Source organism: Bison bison, unplaced genomic scaffold (genome assembly GCF_000754665.1).
Source record: "Bison bison bison isolate TAMUID 2011002044 unplaced genomic scaffold, Bison_UMD1.0 scf7180017864471, whole genome shotgun sequence".
In the NCBI taxonomy this organism is placed as follows: domain Eukaryota; kingdom Metazoa; phylum Chordata; class Mammalia; order Artiodactyla; family Bovidae; genus Bison; species Bison bison.
The window spans coordinates 25,436,568-25,456,858 of NW_011495032.1; the positions used below are offsets into that span (position 1 = coordinate 25,436,568).

The window sequence follows — 20,291 nt, forward strand, 5'->3', positions numbered from 1 at the left end:
TTTCTTTGGGATTGGAATGAAAACTGACCTTTTCCAGACCTGTGGCCACTGCTGAGTTTTCCAAATTTGTTGGCATATTGAGTTCAGCACTTTCACAGCATCATCTTTCAGGATTTGGAATAGCTGAACTGGAATTCTGTCACCTCCACTAGCTTTGTTCGTAGTGATGCTTTCTAAGGCCCGCTTGACTTCACATTCCAGGATGTCTGGCTCTAGGTGAGTGATCACACCATCATGATTATCTGGGTCGTGAAGATCTTTTTTGTACAGTTCTTCTGTGTATTCTTGCCATCTCTTCTTAATATCTTCTGCTTCTGTTAGGTACATACCATTTCTGTCCTTTATCGAGCCCATCTTTGCATGAAATGTTCCTTTGGTATCTCTGATTTTCTTGAAGAGATCCCTAGTCTTTCCCATTCTGTTGTTTTCCTCTATTTCTTTGCATTGATTGCTGAAGAAGGCTTTCTTATCTCTTCTTGCTAGTCTTTGGAACTCTGCATTCAGATGCTTATATCTTTCCTTTTCTCCTTTGCTTTTCGCTTCTCTTCTTTTCACAGCTATTTGTAAGGCCTCCCCAGACAGCCATTTTGCTTTTTTGCATTTCTTTTCCATGGGGATGGTCTTGATCCCTGTCTCCTGTACAATGTCACAAACCTCATTCCATAGTTCATCAGGCACTCTAAAGAAATGGCTACTCAATCCAGTATTCTTGCCTAGAGATTTCCATGGACAGAGGAGCCTGGCAGGCTACAGTCAATGGGGGTTGAAAAAAATATGATAAGCATTCAGTAAGCATTAAATTATTTTATAGCTATGATAATTAAATTAATAATCTTTATTCTGTGTTAATAGTGCTGGTATTTAAAAATTAGAATAGTCTCAAAAATATTTCTTTTTTTTTCTTTTCATCAAAGGTTTTTTATCTCAGCTGCCTAAGGACTTTGGCTTTCTGCTTTCTGGTTCTGAACACAGCCCAGATTTTCTGACCACTGGGAAAGGGCAGTCCAGATTCGTTTATTTCTAATTCCTTGCAACCCCATGGACTGTAGCCCACCAGGCTCCTCTGTCCGTGGGATTTCCCAGGCAAGAATCAAAAATATTTCTTAATGTCACCATGTCTAGACAGTGAATATCTCAATGTATTTAATTTACTTAAAAATTGTATTCTTGACAGCAGTTATTTCAATTTTAAGTCCCTCAGTAGGACTTGAATTAATTGGATCTAAACTCTGTGAACATTTTTTGTTTGAATAGTTATTTTTATACTCAGTGCACATTAGAAGTCAGTTAATAAATGACAGTTAAATTAATTTTAGAAGTCATCAAGATAATCAACTATTAGGAACATAAAATCTTAGAACTGAGTGGGATCTTTAATGAACTAGTAATTGGAGTTCAGTAAAGTTGACGTATTGGTTTTTTTAATCAAATCTAGACTGACCCTTTGTTTTTTACTACATGCAAGATGTTGGATTTAAAACAGTAATATTGAAATAGAACTTGTTAGTCATCTGAAAATGTAACACTTTTTTAATTTTTAAAGATAGTATAGAAAAGTACATTGAGAAGCTTTATACTAAGCCCAGGTAAATTTTGATTACATCAATGAGATGACTGATATTTAACAGATTTTTGTCTTCAGGAATCAAATTATTTATAGATAGGTAGATTTTTAATCTTAGTTTGTATAATTATAGGTAGTAGGAATAATTTATTAGGTACTGACAATGTTCTGGGAATTGCACCAAGCCCTTTGCATACATTATTTTGTTTAATCTTTTTAACAGCCTTGTGAAGGAGATGCAGTATAAATGCCAGTTTACAGTAGAGAAAAACTAAATCTCAGAGTAGTTAACTAATTTAAGTATAAAGCTGAAATTCAGACCCAGACCATTTGACTACAGAACACTGTCTTCAACGATTTTATACAGTTTTACTGACAAAACTTTCTCAATTTTTATTTTATAAGTTAATGAAGAAGTAATACATTTTCTTGTTCACCCTAACTGCAACCTTGTCCAGAGTGCAGTAACTTAACCAAAAATTTCAAGATAATTTTTAAATTCATGTACTATGTTTTGTTACTGGCTTTAGTTTACAGGCACTCTGATTGCTTTTTAAATATAAGACTTTTTTTTTAGAAAGGTTTGTTTTTATTTTTTTGGCTGCACCACATGGCATACGGGATCTTAGTTCCCCAACCAGGGATCGAACCCCATGCCTGGCAGTGAAAGCACTGAGTCCTAACCACTGGACTGCCAGGGAATTTTCTTCCTTTTTTTTTTTTTAAACCCCCTTCATCCATATCTCCCACTGCCAACCCCCTTGCCTGTGGCAGCCACTAGTCTGTTCTCTGTATCTGTGAGCTTGCATTTGTTTAAGATTCCACATGTGAGAGAGGTCATACAGCATTTGTCTTGCTCTAGCTATAGTTTTACCCCACTCCAGTACTCTTGCCTGGCAAATCCCATGGACGGAGGAGCCTGGTAGGCTGCAATCCATGGGATCGCTAAGAGTCGGACACGACTGAGTGACTTCACTTTCACTTTTCACTTTCATGCATTGGAGAAGGAAATGGCGACCCACTTCAGTGTTCTTGCCTGGAAAATCCCAGGGACGGGGGAGCCTGGTGGGCTGCTGTCTGTGGGGTCGCACAGAGTCAGACACGACTGAAGCGACTTAGCAGCAGCTATAGTTTTGTGGCTTCTTTAGTGAAGTGTCCTTCAAATATTTTGCCTACTGTTGATTGGGTTGTTGTCTTATAACTGAGCCAAAGCAGTTCTTTACAGAGTTCGAATACAGAAAAAGTTTTTTCCAGGTGTATGTTCTGCAAATATATTCTGATCTGTAATGAGCAAATTTCATCACTTTAAAAAAAACTAAATCTCAGAGTAGTTAACTAATTTAGGTATAAAGCTGAAATTCAGACCCAGACCATTTGACTACAGAACACTGTCTTTAAAAAAGTCCAATTTGTAGACTTTTATCTTTTATATTTCATGCTTTTTGTGTCCTGTTTAAGATATCTCTGCTAAACCCAAAGTCAAAAAGATTTTCTCTACTGCTTTTGTCTAGAAGTTTTATAGTTTTATAGTATATGATACATTTCAGGTTAATCTTTGATATGAAGTAAGGGTCAAAGTTTATTGTTTTACGTACAGTGATTTAGCAATATCCCCAGGGAGTAAGGGGATGTTGGAGGTATATGTAGGGGCAAAATCACCACCTGTTGAAAACCACTGTACTAGACCTAATCTTTTTGGAATACATATTTCTTCCTTTTCAAAGCTTGTCATTCCAGTGTTAAGTGGTATGGTTGTATGTTATGGTAAGAGTTGTATGTATATAATCTCCATCTGCACCAAAATGTCTTTTAAAATTCTGTAATGCTATCATATGGCACATCTCATAAAATTAAACATTTTCATTTAGAGTAAATCTTTGTAAAATGAGAATTTTAGAAGTGTCTGAAAGCATGTAACAACAGTGTCTGTCACGTAGCAACAATCTTAATAAACCAGTGTTTTAGTTGTTCAGTCGTGCCCGACTCTTTGCAACCCCATGGACTACAGCCCACCAGGCTCCTCCGTCCATGAGATTTCCCAGGCAAGAATACTGGAGTGGGCTGCCATTTCCTTCTCCAGAATAAACCAGTACATATGTATAATTAAGGATAGGGTGAGTAAAGTACATAACATTAATCTTTGCTCTGCCTTGAATTTACTCTGGTGCCTTTGCAAATCATTTAACAAATTTATTTTCTTAATCTTACAGGGTATAAATTACTTAACCTGAGTTGTGTGGGGTAATACAGAGAGATGAGGAATTTATTTAAGACAAACATTCTATAAAAATATTATGTATTTTATTTGATCAGGCATTTAAACTCTTTCAGCTGTTAAACAACAGAATAAAATGGAATTGAATATGATATCAGCATGGAACAGTCTGTTGATTCATTAAAAGTCAACCATAATGATTCTGAAGAGTCAAAAACAGATTCTCAGGTATTTGAAGTAGGGATTCAACTGGGAACTTTTTTTCATTCAAAGGGAAAACAAATAGTGTTATATTTAATATATTCAAGAATTTTAACATTTAATTTTCCATAATCCTATCATTTATTTAATTTTATATTATAGAACTTAAGAAAGTGATATATTCATGAAGATTTATGTATAAAGAAAAATCTGCATGTTGAATTATGTTTCATCATTTCACGTTGTATTCCAGTGAACAATTTGCAGTAAAATAATAATAAAACTCAACAGTTTCACTTAACAACTTCTGTCTAGATCAGTCTGAATTGATAACCCTTACAAAAAGTAAAGTGAATAATGAACTGAAAAATGAATGTTTCCATTTTTTTATCATAAACATTCTCTGTTTTAAAAAATTGTGACATATTTTACAAACACTCAAGTGACTTTTTTGTTTGCAAAAGCATCTAACCTATATGGACTCCAGTGAGCCTTCTTTTGGACAAGATGGTTCGCCTAGAGTTTTACCCGTTACTACTCCTGAAGAGGACGGTTCACTCACATCTCAGAATATACCAGGGCCCCTGACTCAGGCACAGACCCTCTCTGCAGAGCAATTCCATCTAGTGGACCAAAATGGGCAACCTGTTCAATATGAGCTTCAGTCATTGGGGGATTCTAACGCACAAATGGTGAGTAGGTTTTTAAAATAACCAATTTTCTGCTGTTTGGCAAAATGTATTAGTCTAACTTGATGATCTTAATTTCTTGACACACTGTCTCTATGATACTCATTTTTAAGTTATGTAAGGATTTTAAAAGATTTCCTAGGAATTCTCTGCTGGTCCAGTGGCTAACATTCCATGCTTTCTTTGCTATGGGCTCAGGTTTGATCCCTGGTTGGGGAACTAATGCATGCTGTGTCGTGCAATCAGAAATAAAATGTAATAGATTATTTCCTTTCAGAACCACAAATAGTACTTCAAACCAATAGACACAGCTACCACCTTGTCTAGGCAAACTTGTGCTTTGAGAGCAGTTGGAAATGTAACGTAATTGGTCACTAGTGCTAACGTGCCAGAGCTTACATATAACTTACATTTATTTTTTGTTTATGCCTTTAGCTGAACTCAAGGTTATTTGCTCTATCAGTATCTCATTTACTGATTTGCATGCCACATGCTGGTGTGCTTTCTTGAAGAAAAAGAAAGCGATGAAAGTACCAATGAAATGATGGAATTTAGATATACCCTTATTGATTTTGTAGGTCAATATGTAGATGTCATGTGAATAACAATGTATAAAATTGAAAATGGTGCTTTAAATTGTTAGCCAGAAGTATTTATGACCAAGTTCATAAGTTGAGTAATAGAGGTGAAAGATGGTTTTGATTGAAATAAAATTGAGAAAAACTTCTAAATTGCTCTCTGATTAATAATATACTTATATTAGCAATAATATGAACAATAATATATATGTTTTGGTTGTTTTTTCAAATTTTCCTACAGTGAATTTTAATTCAATAATAAAAATTACTTTTAAAATCTTAACTTCAAATATCAACTATGTTTAAGTAGGCAACCATTTGGGTGAGAGGTTAAAGCGTCTGCCTGCAATGTGGGAGACCTGGGTTCAATCCCTGGGTTGGGAAGATCCCCTGGAGAAAGAAGTGGCAACCCACTGCAGTGTTCTTGCCTGGAGAATCCCATGGACAGAGGAGCCTGGTGGGCTACAGTCCATGGGGTCACAAAGAGTCGGACACGACTGAGCTGCTTCACTTTCACTTTCACTTTCAGGCAACCATTTATAATAACCCAAAATTAGTCTTTGTTTTTGTTTCTAGTCTAGAGCATTCTAGAGTTAATCTATGTCCTTTGGCTCCCTTTTAATCCAGTTAAATTTTGGGGTTGAGAGTTATTGACTGAGAGGGGGCTAATTGTAGACAACTTTTTTGTGTTATGTTCAAGCTCAACATTTTCTGGGCTTCAGGACTGAAATGCAAAGTAAGGAAAAAAAAAGAAATGCAAAGTAAGGGTAAGCTTCTGTAACCATACTGTATCACCAGCAGAGATTAATAAACAACAAATAATTTAGATGTGAACAGATCCATTTTAATATTTCATGTTCAGAATGAAATGCTTCTGTAATTTCCCTTGATATTTGAAATTTATTCTAGTTTCTATCAGAACGTTTAGAAAGTCTGTATTTTCTAATGGAAGGATACAAGAGTCTGAATGTATGAAGGGTGCTCATTTTACACATGGTAACTTTCCTAAAAAGCATGTTAAAATTATTTATTTATCTGGGTCTGAAAAAAGTTGGAGGTTTCATTCTCTCTGTAATTGTATTAAATTTCCTATCTGCAGTAATTATAAAGGTGATTTTTACACTGTTTGGGGTAGGAGGTGATATAGAGAGTTATTTGAAGTTGTGAAATAAGGAAACACGTCAGGAACTTGGAAATTAAATGTAAGCAACAAATGGAATGTAACTAGTTACTTTCTCCAAAGAACCAAAGATCAGAAGCTGGTGATATTCTGGGAAACTTGGTGGAGATTTTTAATTTTTATTGTTTATTTTAATAGACTTTTAATTTTAAGATCAGTTTTAGGTTCACTGTAAAATTGAGCAGAAAATACAGATTTCCCTCCCGTATGCCCCCTACCTTCATATATGCATAGATAGCTTTCCCCATTGTCAGTACCTCCCAACAAGTAGAGCTTTTTGTAAGAAATGACTTTTTTTTAAGCTATCAGTGAACTAGCAAAGTTTCTGTAGTGGGTGAATCTCCTATGGATGGAAGGAGGTTTTAGAATGAATCAGGGATGATGTTTTTTATTTACTAGAAATATTGTACACAAAGAGCCCAGTAAATATAAAACTACTCATTAGCCAAGATTTTCTGATAATTTTTGTGGAGTGAAGTGAAGTTGCTCAGTCGTGTCCGACTCTTTGCAACCCCATGGACTGTAGCCTATCAGGGTCCTCTGTCCATGGGATTCTCCAGGCAAGAACACTGGAGTGGGTTGCCATTTCCTTCTCCAGGGGATCTTCCCAACCCAGGGATCGAACCCGGGTCTCCCACATTGCAGGCGGGCGCTTTATCATCTGAGCCACCAGGGAAGCCTATTTGTGGTGGGCCTCAAATAGAATGTATTGCAGCAGATGACTCTTCAAAACTATGTTTGTTTTCATAGCAAAGATTAAAGATGATTACTTTTTTGGTAATAGAAGCAGTAATGTTATCATCACCATTGACAAATTATAGGAATTGAAAATAGTTTTTAAGGTACCAGGTGGAATAAGGTAAGAAAACAGAAAATAGAGGAGATTCTTTTTCACTGTTGAGAAACAGTTTCAAAATTAAGAGGATATTTCATAAATTATTCTTAATTATGAAATTTCCGTATGGTTGAATAAATTATAACTTTATTATATATATATATATTTGGATTTAAAAATAACCACAACACTTTTATAAGAATGAATGAAATATTTTTCACATATATTTAATCTCATTTATATGGAAAGAATTTAAAACTATTATTATTATTGCCTTTTAAAGTCCAGCAGGGTTTTTGTATTGTTTTCTTTTTGTCTTTTTTTTAGGTTAAGTAGCATCATCAGGTATTGGGATGCAACATAGTACACTTGCGATTATGGGTAGAAGACTAAGGCAGTACAGAGTAGTGGTTAAAAGGAGTAGGGCTGCTTGGGTTTGAATTTCAGCTCAGAACTGTATATATAGCTCTCTGTTACCTTGCATGGGTTTTGTAGCCTCTGTGTAACTATTTCCTCATGTATAAAATGTATATAGTTCATGAAGATTAAGGAAAGTCCTGCCACTAGTATGAACTCAACAAATGAAAAGCAGTTGTCATCATCAGGGTTTACAGGTTTTTTTTCATGCTGAGGTGATAAGAGGTATGGCAAGATATGTTTAGCTCAACAAACATGATAAACATTGGGGGAAGGAGAGAATTCCTAATCTGAATTTCTGGGAAATGTTTATGATTGTACTTAAGGCATTCTATTTTGTTGGGGTTTGGGTTTGTTGCCCCCCCCCAAATGTAAAGGTTTTCAAATGACCCTCGAGTAAGAATACTGTCTCTATCAGGCCATTAGTAATGTTTCCATGTTTTACATACCAAAAGTGAGACTTGACAAAGTAGGTTGGAATGCTTAAGGAGACTTTCCTGCCTTAGGGAAAACTGAAGACAGGGGTTTTTGGGTAAAGCAGTAAAACTGTTAGTAGTTTTTTAGGTAATAAAGTTTATAAGGTGTCTAGAAAGTCTGGAAATAAAGGATAAACTTATTTTTAAATAATATTTTAGTTATATTTTAAATCATAGGCTCAAAACGTTTTTCTTCAGCTTACATGCTTTCTCAGTTTACATTCCTCTAAATTTGAGGCAATGAATTCATTTGCTAAACTGAGAAAAAAACAAAGGAAATAATAAATATACAATTTCTGTATGTTTTCAGACTTTGGGGGCAGTCTATTATTCTTTATGGATCAAGACAGCATATAAAAAATGCGGAGATATAAAAATCCTGTTTAACTAAACGTTTTACAAGTTACTGTTTTTAAATGAAAATTAAACTATGAGACTAGTGATTATCACACAAATAGGTCAAACGTGTGGATAATACAGTAAGTAGAAAAAAGTAAATTATCTTTAATCCAGTCAGAGACGTGTTCAGGTTACTAAGTAATTAGACTTCATACCCATGCAATGATTAAGATCATAGAACATAGGGTCAGACTACCTGTTTTGAATCCTAGTTTTACCGTTTATCGACTGAGAGACTTTGGGGGGAAATAAAATGTTATGTACCTTGTGTTTTCATCTATAAAGTGAGGGAAATGATAGTATCCATTGTTGAGGTAGGCATGTCTAACAGTTTTCTAAGTAGTGATTCTGTTGAATCGTTATAGACTTATGCACTTGATTTTTTTAAAATGCTTCCAAGATGATTGTTGCCAGCCCATCAGAAAATGGACAGGTGCTGCGTGTAATTCCATCTCCCCAGACAGGAATGACACAAGTGATTATACCTCAGGGACCACTTGTGGATGAGAATAGTCCTCAAGGTGAGTAATTATGGGATATAAGGGATTTAAGAATGTTTTAAAGAACAAATGTATATTTCAGAAAATCACCCCATGAAAGTCAGTGCTAAAGTGGATTTCTTTGGGTAAGATTGTGAACTGAATGATTAGAAAAAGTTTCTTAGCCCAAATAAATTTCAAGTTCATTTTTCAACTCCTGTCTAGGTTAGCTGTCTATTTCATTTTGGAATTCTATGAAGCTGGTTGACTCTTGCTTCCTCCCAAATGACCAGTGAGCATAAAATAAATTCTTCTTAACTTTAATAACAGTAATAATAACAGCAATAATAACAAGAACATAGTGCTAATAGCTACTGGAGACATTTTTATATTTGTATTTTTATCAATATTGTTGTTAGGCATATGACATTCATTTGTAAAATATTCTTCTCATGTCCTCTTTGCTCTCTTCTTCTTTACTTTGTTCCTTCAGATTCCGAAAGAATCATGCTCCTTATTTATTTTATTCTTTCTTTACCTATTTAATATCCCTATTATCCCTATTAGTTCTCTTCCTTTTGCTTTCTTTCCTTTTCCATCTATTTGAATCTCTTTTCTAACATCATAGCTACACTGTTGTGATTTTTTCTTAGATAATGATTTAGGGTAGATATTCTTAATTTAGTGTTATGATTCTGTGTCTTTGATAGCAGTTGTTAAAACTTAAGAGAAAAAACATAGTTTTCAGAAAACATAAACATGATATAGAAACAAAAAGGAGTTAGTTTTACATTTTCTTGTTATATTGCGGTTCTTTTAATATGTTACTTCTGCCATTTTTATATCCTAGCTGTTCAATATAAGTTCCAAAACTTAATTATAAAGCTTCAATAATCAGTTTTACAGTTTAAAAGCAAGTTTATCAGAGAAATTCTCAGTAAAGTATTATAAGTTTTATTATCTTTAGCTTCAGAGCATATCTTCCCTTTCCTGTTTCAAATATATTAGTTTCAGTTAGTTACATTCTCATCATCTTTTAAGGTATTAATGTTGCTTTGTTCTTACTCTTGTTAAGATGTCTCTGAAGAGAAACCGAGTGACAGAAACTTACCAGCTGTAAGAGTGGATGCTCTAGCAGACAGTAACAGTAGTTACGTTCTTCATCCACAGGCATCCCTCACATTGCCCAAAAAGACAGTGACCAGGTGAGTCAGTGGGAAGGAGGAGCTCATCTTTGTATATCACCATGGAAATCACTTTTTACGATATCACATTTACAGCTGGCTGCCTATAGAGAAGATCAGAAATGCAAGAAATACAAGATCAGAAATACAAGTCATCATCAAGTACATCTTTAAATCATTTTGATAGCATCTTGGCAACAAGAAAACTACTTTAGAAGCTGTAAAAGATCAAAGTGCTACTTTACCTCAGTGACGCTTGCTTGTTATCTTTGAAGAAACCTGAAAACATCTAGCATTAATAGAGTTTTTAAAGTAAAGAAATATCTATTCTAGGCCCTATAATTTTTAATGGTTCATCACATTTTATGCATCACATTTTATCACCTCTGTAGTAAATTGTTTAAAATGTTTTTTGTTCATATCTATTTCAGCTTTTATTTTTGCCATAAAATAACACTATAATAATTTAGGGAAATATAGACATGGGTTTTGTATTTATATTTTAATTGTTCTATGAAAATATTTTAAAGTTAACAAGTTAAGTGACATTTAATCTTAGACATAATATCGTGTTACTATTAATAAGTCACTTGAAGATGGTTTATTAGCCCATTTTTTGTGAAATGAAAAATGTATAAGAATACAAAATAAGCTCTGAGAAAGACATATAAAGCAGTTGAATTTGTTAGCAATTGATAAAATACTAATGATTGAAAAAAAGCATAGTTACAGCCATCAGAATAATCTTTCATCATTACAGTTTCTCCTTGATGACTTCAGTATTGTCTTTGACTGGCAAGAGGAAAAAGCAACTGAATGCTCTGTGTGTCTGTGTACCTGGTAATATATATTAATATATATTCTTACCTATCCCAGGATACTTGAAGAACCTCTTTTGGCTCCACTCCAGCCACTTTCTTCTAACACACCTATATGGGCCTGCCGTCTTAGGAGCTGTGAGGTGAGTTAAAAAGTAATCCTTAAAAAAAAAAAAAAAAAAAGTAATCCTTATGTAGATTGACTTAGTTGATTATAACTATAATTCATTGTCTACTTTTGAGTATAACTAATAGAGGCTGTGTCTGTAATATTTTATGTTTGTGCTCCTCATCTATTATTTTATTCCTTAGGGATTATAAGATCTGTTAAAGCAGAGATCATATAAATCCCTTCATTCTTCATTTTCATTTCTTCTCTTACAATCTTTTCCTTGTCTTCCATGAAACTTCATGTTTCTTTATGTTTAATCTTTTAATCATTCCTTCTCTTTCTTTGCCTGCACTTATTTGTTTTCATATTCTCAGTGGAAATTCTTCAAGGTTCACTGTTTGACCTTATCTTGTTTCTCTACTTCTTATCCCTTGAAGAGCTTCCCAACTTTGTTGACTTTAAATTCTCACTTTTATAAAAATGATCCCAATTCTCTATGACCAGTTCTTTAATTCTTCCCTTGCTTTTGTCCCAGATCTCCAGCTACTTACTTGAAGCTTTACTTGAACTTTACCTCAAGTTCACCATATCCTAAACAGAAATTATCTAACATACCATAACTAGCTCTACTTCCTAAATTTCTTGTCTGTATAATGACAAATACCATTTTCTTAAAGTTTTCGATTATTTTTCCCATATTTAGATAATCACCTGATATTTTTAGTTTTTCCTTTAAAGTGGTTTAAAAAGAGCCTCTTCCACAGCTTTTTATAATCTTGAACTCAGTTATAGTAACAGCCTTCCCATTAATCTCTTTGAATCTTCCATTCCTAGTCCTTACTGTGTGAATCTTCCATTTCTAGTCCTTACTGTGTGGTTTTCTAAAACTACCAATCTTTTTTTTTTTGATGTGGGCCATTTTTAAAGTCTTCAATGAATTTGTTACAATATGGCTTCTGTTTTGTATGTTTTGGCTTTTTGGCCATGAGTCATGTGTGGAGAAGGCAATGGCACCCCACTCCAGTACTCTTGCCTGGAAAATCCCATGGATGGAGGAGCCTAGTGGGCTGCAGTCCATGAAGTCCCTAAAAGTCGGATACGACTGAGCCACTTCACTTTCACTTTTCACTTTCATGCATTGGAGAAGGAAATGGCAACCCACTCCAGTGTTCTTGCCTGGAGAATCCCAGGGACGGGGGAGCCTGGTGGGCTGCCGTCTATGGGGTTGCACAGAGTTGACACTACTGACATGACTTAGCAGCAGCAGCAGCATGTGGGGGTCTTAGTTCCCTGACCAGGGGATTGAATCCACACACTCTGCATTAGAAGATGAAATCTTAACCACTGTACCACTAGAGAAGTCCCTAAAACTACTTATCTTTATATACTACTTTCATTATCTTTTCTCACTGCCCAGTAAGCTCAGTGTTATTTTTTCCACATCATTTAGCCACTTGTTACTAGCTTTCAAGATCATTCATAATCTGATATCACTTAATCTTGTCCTATTTTATTTCTTACTTTTCTCCAATTTAACTTTCATTTGTATTAGCCCAGTCTTCTTACTTTATACTAGCACTTCAGAATCTTCCTTTATACCCCCTTCAATTGTTTTTATATCCATTTCCTAATGTTATTTTTTTTCTTCTACTTACCTTTCTAACTACTATTCTTCAAATCCCAGTGCAAGTCCTATATTTCTTTTCTGAAATATTCTAATAGTTATTTTTTGCCTATTTCTCTCTTAAAATTCTTTGAAAATGATTACCATAACCATTCTTAATTATTTGCTATCTTGGGTTATTCATTATTACATAACATTTAGACTGTATAGTTTTTGAGGGAAGGGATCATGGTTTTCTACATATAAACCATACATGATAATTAGTATTTAATTATTAAAATGCTTCATTGTTTTAAACATTCTTAAAATACGAGAAGGAAAAGCATTACATCGGTTTTAACATGTTGAGGAAATTTCTTATCATGAAGTCAAACGATGTATTACGTTTGTTAGGACATTATCATTGTTTTTGCTTTTCTAAGTTACATACTTATATGTATGTATAGACAGTAAGATTTTTTTTCCCCTCACCTTTTTGTTAGTCATGGTTTTTCAATGGTTTCTTCCTAAAGTTACTATTCTTGTTCTTTGATGAAGGGTTTTGTTGTTGTTGTTTTTTTAAAAAAACAAAATGATTTGTCAACCATGAAATTTATATATTTTTGGCTGTGCTGGGTCTTCATTGATTTCTGTGCAGGTTTTTTCTAGTTGCAGCAAGTGGGGCACTCCTCAGTGCTGTGTGCGGGCTTCTCGTTGCAGTGGCTTTACTGGTGGAGCATAGGCTCTCGGCACATGGGGTCTCAGTAGTTGCAGTTCATGGGCTCTAGAGCGAGGGCTCAGTAGTTGTGCACAGGCTTAATTGTTCCATGGCACGTGGAATCCTCTCAGACTAGGAATCGAACCCGTGTCCCCTGCATTGGCAGGTGGATTCTTATCCACTGTGCCACCAAAGAGGTCCTGATGAAAGTTTTAAAAATCATTATTATAAACTTCATTAAATGCTATGGACATTAAAGCATTGGCAATTAAAGGGCCAAATTACTTCATTTTATACCATGGTACATTGTGTAGCTTATCTAACATCATATATCTTGCAAGAAATTAGTTGAAACTGTTTAACAGCCTGAATTAGCTCAGTGAAGGATTCTTTTTTTTTTCTTCAAGCTGTATCAATAGTGAAAAACATTTTTGGTTAATGACTGAAGAAATATTTTATGCATTTTGCTTTAAAATACTGTTTCCTAGTCCTTTTTACTTTTTTGAGTTTCTATTTAACGATGTTTTTCTTATAGGCATTTTTTAGATTTGACCAAAATTTATTAGTTGGAAAAATTTCAATACTGAATTAAACTTTTATCTCCTGATATGGGTTTGACTACATTGCAGTTCTGAATTTTTCCTTTCACTGACAACATTATATACTCTATTTTATTTGTAAAAACATGTCATAGCTAGACTTTATGTCCCTACTTTTATTTGTAGGGGATATTTTGATGAAGAACTATCTAGGCTAGAAGAAAATTCATAAGCACAGGCATTTTCATTATTTTTAAGGGAAATAATAGATAATGTATTGTTTGGCATTAGATTATCTCTTTTTATTACGGCTCAGAGTGTACGTACAACAGTATGTTCATACCTTACTTTTGTTAACTGTATTCTTGCCAGGTGAAATATTTAGTCTAATTAGGATCAACAAGATCCCTATTCCACATTTCTGCTCTTATTCCCTATAAGGGAGAAACATGAAAGTGAAGTTGCTCAGTCCTGTCCGACTTTTTGCAACCCCATGGACTGTAGCTTGCCAGGCTCCTTCGTCCGTGGGGTTTTCCAGGCAAGAGTACTGGAATGGGTTGCCATTACATGGAGTCAGTTCTAGATCTAAATGCATTTCAGTTTAAGAGATCACAGTTTAAAAAAAATTTTCTGTTGGTATAAAGAAAGAAAGAAAGTGAAGTTGCTCAGTCATGTCCGACTCTTTGCAGCCCCATGGAGTACCAGGTTCTTCCGTCAATGGGATTTTCTAGGCAAGAATACTGGAGTGGGTTGCCATTTCCTTCTCCAGGAGATCTTTCTGACCCAGGGATTGAACCCAGGTCTCCTGCATTGTAGGCAGATGCTTTACCATCTGAGCCACCAGGGAAGTCCAATTGGTATAGAGAAGTCTATTGGTATAGAGAAAGCTTTTTTCTTAGTTGAGAGATACAAGATAGATACTATCAATTTATTTATATGATATATTTATACATTGCCTTGTTTCAGGGAGAGTTTAAGACAGCTTACAAAAATGCTTAAAAATAAATTAGCAAGGTAGAAGTTAAAATGGGAGCTGAAGAATAAAGAAAAACAAGAATGGAAGTATGAATTGAAAGTAAGAATGTTTATCTTAATGAATTATATGTGTGTGTTTACATGCGCACACATCTGTAATCTAAGTATCTACATTTCAAAAGGGGAAACCTAGTTAGTTACTAAGGTCTGTATATGTTAGGTAAAAGCAATTATGTTAATTTCCATAAGATAAAAGAAAACCGTAACTATTTTTGATACTAGGCCAGAATTTCTCTCAGAGGAAGATCTTCATTAATAGAATATTGATATAATAAGCAAATTCTTTGACATCATTTTTTATAAGAGATAATGATCACAATTTTCATAGGTTTTCAAATAGGTTCATTCATCATATCAAAATCTTATTTCAGGAACTTCCCTGATGGTCCAGTGGTTAAGACTCCATGCTTCCACTGCAGAGAGCATGGATTGGATTCCTGGTCAGGAAACTAAGATCCTACATGCCTTGCAGCCAATAAATAAATGAATAAATACATTAAAAAAAAATCTATTTCAGTAGAAGAAGCCCCACAGGGAACCAGTACTTTGTGGCTAATTTTATGTTGATCTAGTTGGATCCGGGGATAGAATTTTATTTGGAAGAATCAATACACAATATGTTCTTCAAGCTATTTTCACTAAGTATTAATTCTCTCAAACAATGTTTTAATAAAGATACTTTGGCAGTGAGTTTGGCATTATACTCTAACAAACTACTACAAAATATCTTTTTGATGATGATGTTTGAATTCAGCTCAGACCTACTGGTTGTAATAGACACCATTGACCTGAGGGCAGAAATAACATTCTCTTTTGCAAGATTATGCGTCTTTCATCGTAGGCAACCACCTTATTAAATTTCTTGTACAATGAAGCACAATTGTTGATAATTTTGTTACTGAATTTCTACATGCAGAAAATTGGAGATTCATACCGTGGCTACTGTGTAAGTGAGACTGAATTGGAAAGCGTCCTAACATTTCACAAGCAGCAAACACAGAGTGTTTGGGGGACCCGCCAGTCTCCGAGCCCAGCCAAGCCAGCTACGCGCTTGATGTGGAAATCCCAGTATGTCCCATATGATGGAATCCCATTTGTCAATGCAGGTACTTTAGTAAAGATTTATTTTTAAAAGTTCAGCAGCAGCCATGATCCATTGTGAAAATGTGATTTTCCTAAGGTGATACATTTTTATTTTGGTAGATGACAACTGACTGTTAATTGGTGAAAATGTGTATTAAACTGAAAAGAAAACTTACAGTAAATACAACCAATTATTTTATGTTGTAAAATTATATTTTAGTATGTTAGGGTAAATAAATAATATTTTATACTGAAAAATGAGAAGTAAAAAATAATTAAATTCAAGGTAGATCTATTTAATAAAAATTAAGCCATAGAGCAGTTTTATTATTTTAAATATGTGAAGCTATTGTAGTTGGATTTTTTCCCCCCCATCCAATCCAGGTATTCTTTCCTTCCGTCTTGATTTGTCTTGTGGGGAAAAAAAAAATCACTGTTTGTTTTATATAGCTTAATAACTCTGGGGATACTGTATAGGATTGGTATACAATTTGGAATTATGATATAGAATTCTGATATTCTAACATCAGGTGTGTTACAGCATTCTCAAACACTGTGCTAGTACTTACTAAAGTAGTAGAGTTTCAAGCAAGTCCCAAAGTGTCATCCTAGGACTAGTCAGACCACAAAGAACCTAAGATTAAGTTATTTGTTTCAAAACTATGTGGGGTGAGCAATTCTACACGAAGAGTTGTAGACTCATCTTGGACCTCTGAGGGTAAAGAGAACTCCTTAGAGGAAGATGGGATAAACGTAACCCCTTCTGCACAGGTTTTATTCTCCTGCCTAGTTCTAATCCCTTTTTTTTTGTTTTAATTAATATATTTTTTAATTGAAGGATAATTGTTTTATAGAATTTTGTTGTATTCTGTGAAACATCAATATGAATCAGCCATAGGTATACATATATTCCCTCCCTATTGTCTAATCCCTTCTTAACTCTCCTCAGGCAGCTACTCTGTGTATATGGTGTGTATTTTTGTACTTCATCATACATATTTGTATTTATAATATTTTTTATTATTCTAAATATTTTAAAGTATACGTAAATAGTAAAATATAGACATTATTAAGTAAACTTTTGACACACTCATTTTGAAAATCTATCTATATTGATACTTACAGATTCTGGTTAATTCTATTTCATTATTATATAATTTAATATCATATAATATGGACTATTACATAATAAACTGTTGCTTAAATTTGGTCTTTTCAGCATGTGACCAAACTGTAGTTATTTTTCTACTAATGATCATTTATGTTGTCTCCAACTTTTCAATATTACAAAGAATTTGATAGTCTAACCTCCAAAATATATATTTTCTGTTCAAAAGTGTGAGTAGTTTTCTAGAATATTAGTTTGAAACACAATTTCTGTGGGTCAGAAATCCAAACTAGTTTTTTAGTTTTGTGTGCATTAAAGAAGTTGTGAAGTATGTGAAGTATGCTCACTTTGTCTTCACAAGATTATCACAAGTTGCTCTCTGAGATGATAGTTCAGGTCCAAATCCCTTCTCGAAATTTTTTTTCCAGATGTATTTCAGAATTCTAAATTTTTTGGACTGTAATATGATAATATTATAGAATGCTTCCAGCAAGTATTCTATAGGCAATATTACATGCTCAAATATAGTTACAGTAAAAGGAATAAATAAAGACTATAAATAGCCCCATGAAGTTCACACCAGGTTTTACAGCCAAATGTATTCCAAACAATTTTGTTTTCTCTGCTTTTTAAATTTCAAAATCTTACATGAGGGATTGACAACCTGTATTAATTTTTAGTCTTTTCAGCAATGTATGAAAATTTCCCTTTCCCACATTTGTTCTATGATTTAGCATTGTCAGATTTAAAACCGTCTTTATATTATGGGAATTTTCATATGGACATCAAAGTAGAGGTGATAATATATGAAGTCTCATAACTCCGTGTATCCATCATCCAGCTCTGACAAGTATCAGCATGTGGTCAGTCTTGTGTCATTTATATCCCTATCTACTTCTTCATTCTCAAAGGTGATTTCACAGGAAATTCCACATATTATTTCATCTATGATTACTAAGGTATATAATATATACTAAAGTATGTATCTAAAATATAAGGATTCTTTATATATATAAATGTAACAACAATTCCATTATTGCACTTTAAAAGAATTAACAGCAATTTCTTAACATCATCAACTGTCCAATGTTCGCATGTTTCCACTTAGCTCATAATTTTTTTTCAGAGGTTTGTTCAAATTCACATGCGAACCAGGTTCACAGATTAAATTTGGTTAAGTTTCTTCTCATCTAAAAATTTCTCTCTTTTCCTCTGGGTAGTTTGTTCTGTAGAGTTTGCCATACTCAAGATTTTGCTGCTTCTGTCTCAGGTGTTTTTTTTAACATGTTCTTTAATCTCCTGTATTTCCTATAAACTGTTAGATCTAGGAGTTGGATTAAATGAAGATTTAATCTTCATTAAAGTATTTTGGAAGAATACTTCATAGGTGTGCTGTATACTTGTTATTGCTACCTATATAGCATTTTTAACTTTAAGACTGATCACTAGATTCAGTTGTTTTAGAGTATTGTCAGATTTTTATTTTTGTCAATTTGAGGAGGGTGAGAGTATTTTACTGTTGTTTTAATTTGCATTTCCCTGCTTACTAGTGCATTTGAGCATCTTTTTATTTGTTTATTTAATAACCTTTTTTTTCTTTCTGAATTGCCTGTTCATAGTCTTTGCCCATTTTTCTGTTTGGTAGTTAGTTTTTATTTTTAAAAAATTATTTATGGTTCTTTATATTCTGCATATTAATTCTTTGTTTTATGTATTATAAAATAGTTTCTCAAGCTGATTTTCCTTTTACCATTACTTAGAAGAAGTTAGTATCATTTTTATCAACATTTTTACTCATGATTGGTGTGTTTGGCTTTTATTTGCAAGGTTTACTGTACCCTACATAGATTAGGATATTCAACTTAGCATCTTAAATTGTATAGTTTTCACATCTACTTATTTGTATTATATATTGCAGTGTAACAAATTACCCCAAATGTGGTGGGTGAAAACAACAAACATTTACTGTTTCACAGTTTCTGTGGGTCAGAAATGCAGGAGCAGCTTAGCAAGGAGGTTCTGCTGCAAGTTCTCTCACAAGAATGCAATTAAGGTGTTGGCTGGAGCACAGTCATCTTTGGGCTTGTCTGGGGGTGGATCTGCTTCCAAGCTGACTCCTGTGGCTGTTGGCAGGCTTCTTTCTTGTTGGGTGGGCCTTCTCACAGAGCTGCCTCACCATATGACATCTGATTTCACCCAGAGAGAGCAATTGACTAAGAAAGTATCTTAAGATGGAAGTCATAGTCTTCTTATAACTTAATATCAAAAATAAATCCTGTCACTTTTGCCATCTGAGCCACCAGGGAATCTACAAATGGACACACCAGATGGTCAATGCCAAAATAAGATTGATTATATTCTTTGCAGCAAAAGATGGAGAACCTCCATATAGTCAGTGAAAACAAGACCAGGCCCTGACTGTGGCTCAGATCATGAACTCCTTATTGCCAAATTCAGACTTAAAGAAAGTAGGGAAAACCACTAGACCATTCAGGTATGACCTAAATCAAATCACTTACGATTATACAGTAGAAGTGACAAATAGATTCCAGGGATTAGCTCTGATAGACAGAGTCCCTGAAGAACTAGGGATGGAGGTTCATGACATTGTACAGGAGGCAGGGATCAAGACCATCCCCAAAAAAAAGAAATGCAAAAAGGCAAAATGGTTGTTTGACCAGGCCTTACAGATAATGGAGAAAAGAAGACAAACAAAAAGCAAGGACAAAAGGAAAGATACACCATTTAAATGCAGAGTACCAAAGAATAGCAGGGAGAGATAAGAAGCCTTCCTTAGTGATCAATGCAAAGAAATAGAGGAAAACAATAGAATGGGAAAGACTAAAGATCTCTTCAAGAAGATTAGAGATTCAAAGGCAACATTTCATGCAAAGATGGGCACAATAAAGGACAGAAATGGTATGGACCTAACAGAAGCAGAAGATATTAAGAAATGGCAAGAATACACAGAAGAACTGTACAAAACAGATCTTCACGACCCAGATAATCACGATGGTGTGATCACCCACCTAGAGCCAGACATCCTAGAATGAGAAGT

At 34.2% G+C, this 20,291-nt stretch overlaps 1 protein-coding gene across 10 annotated transcripts in view; it reads left to right on the forward strand.

The window, feature by feature from the left end:
* Positions 1-20,291, forward strand: part of CARF (calcium responsive transcription factor) — a 79,358-nt gene that overhangs the window by 8,236 nt on the left and 50,831 nt on the right. For 4 of the 10 annotated variants that reach the window (XR_827139.1, XR_827140.1, XM_010860994.1 and 1 more), the window contains 6 exons: positions 3,896-4,007; positions 4,445-4,672; positions 8,955-9,075; positions 10,109-10,238; positions 11,094-11,178; positions 15,959-16,148. Coding sequence is in view for 8 of the 10 variants with exons in the window: in XM_010860994.1 (XP_010859296.1) it covers positions 3,939-4,007; positions 4,445-4,672; positions 8,955-9,075; positions 10,109-10,238; positions 11,094-11,178; positions 15,959-16,148 (823 nt within the window). In the remaining 2 variants the exon portion in view is untranslated. Of the gene's footprint in view, positions 1-3,877; positions 4,008-4,444; positions 4,673-8,919; positions 9,076-9,258; positions 9,326-10,108; positions 10,239-11,093; positions 11,179-15,958; positions 16,149-20,291 lie in introns of those variants that run through there. The other 6 variants (XM_010860995.1, XM_010860996.1, XM_010860998.1 and 3 more) reach the window with 5 other exon arrangements.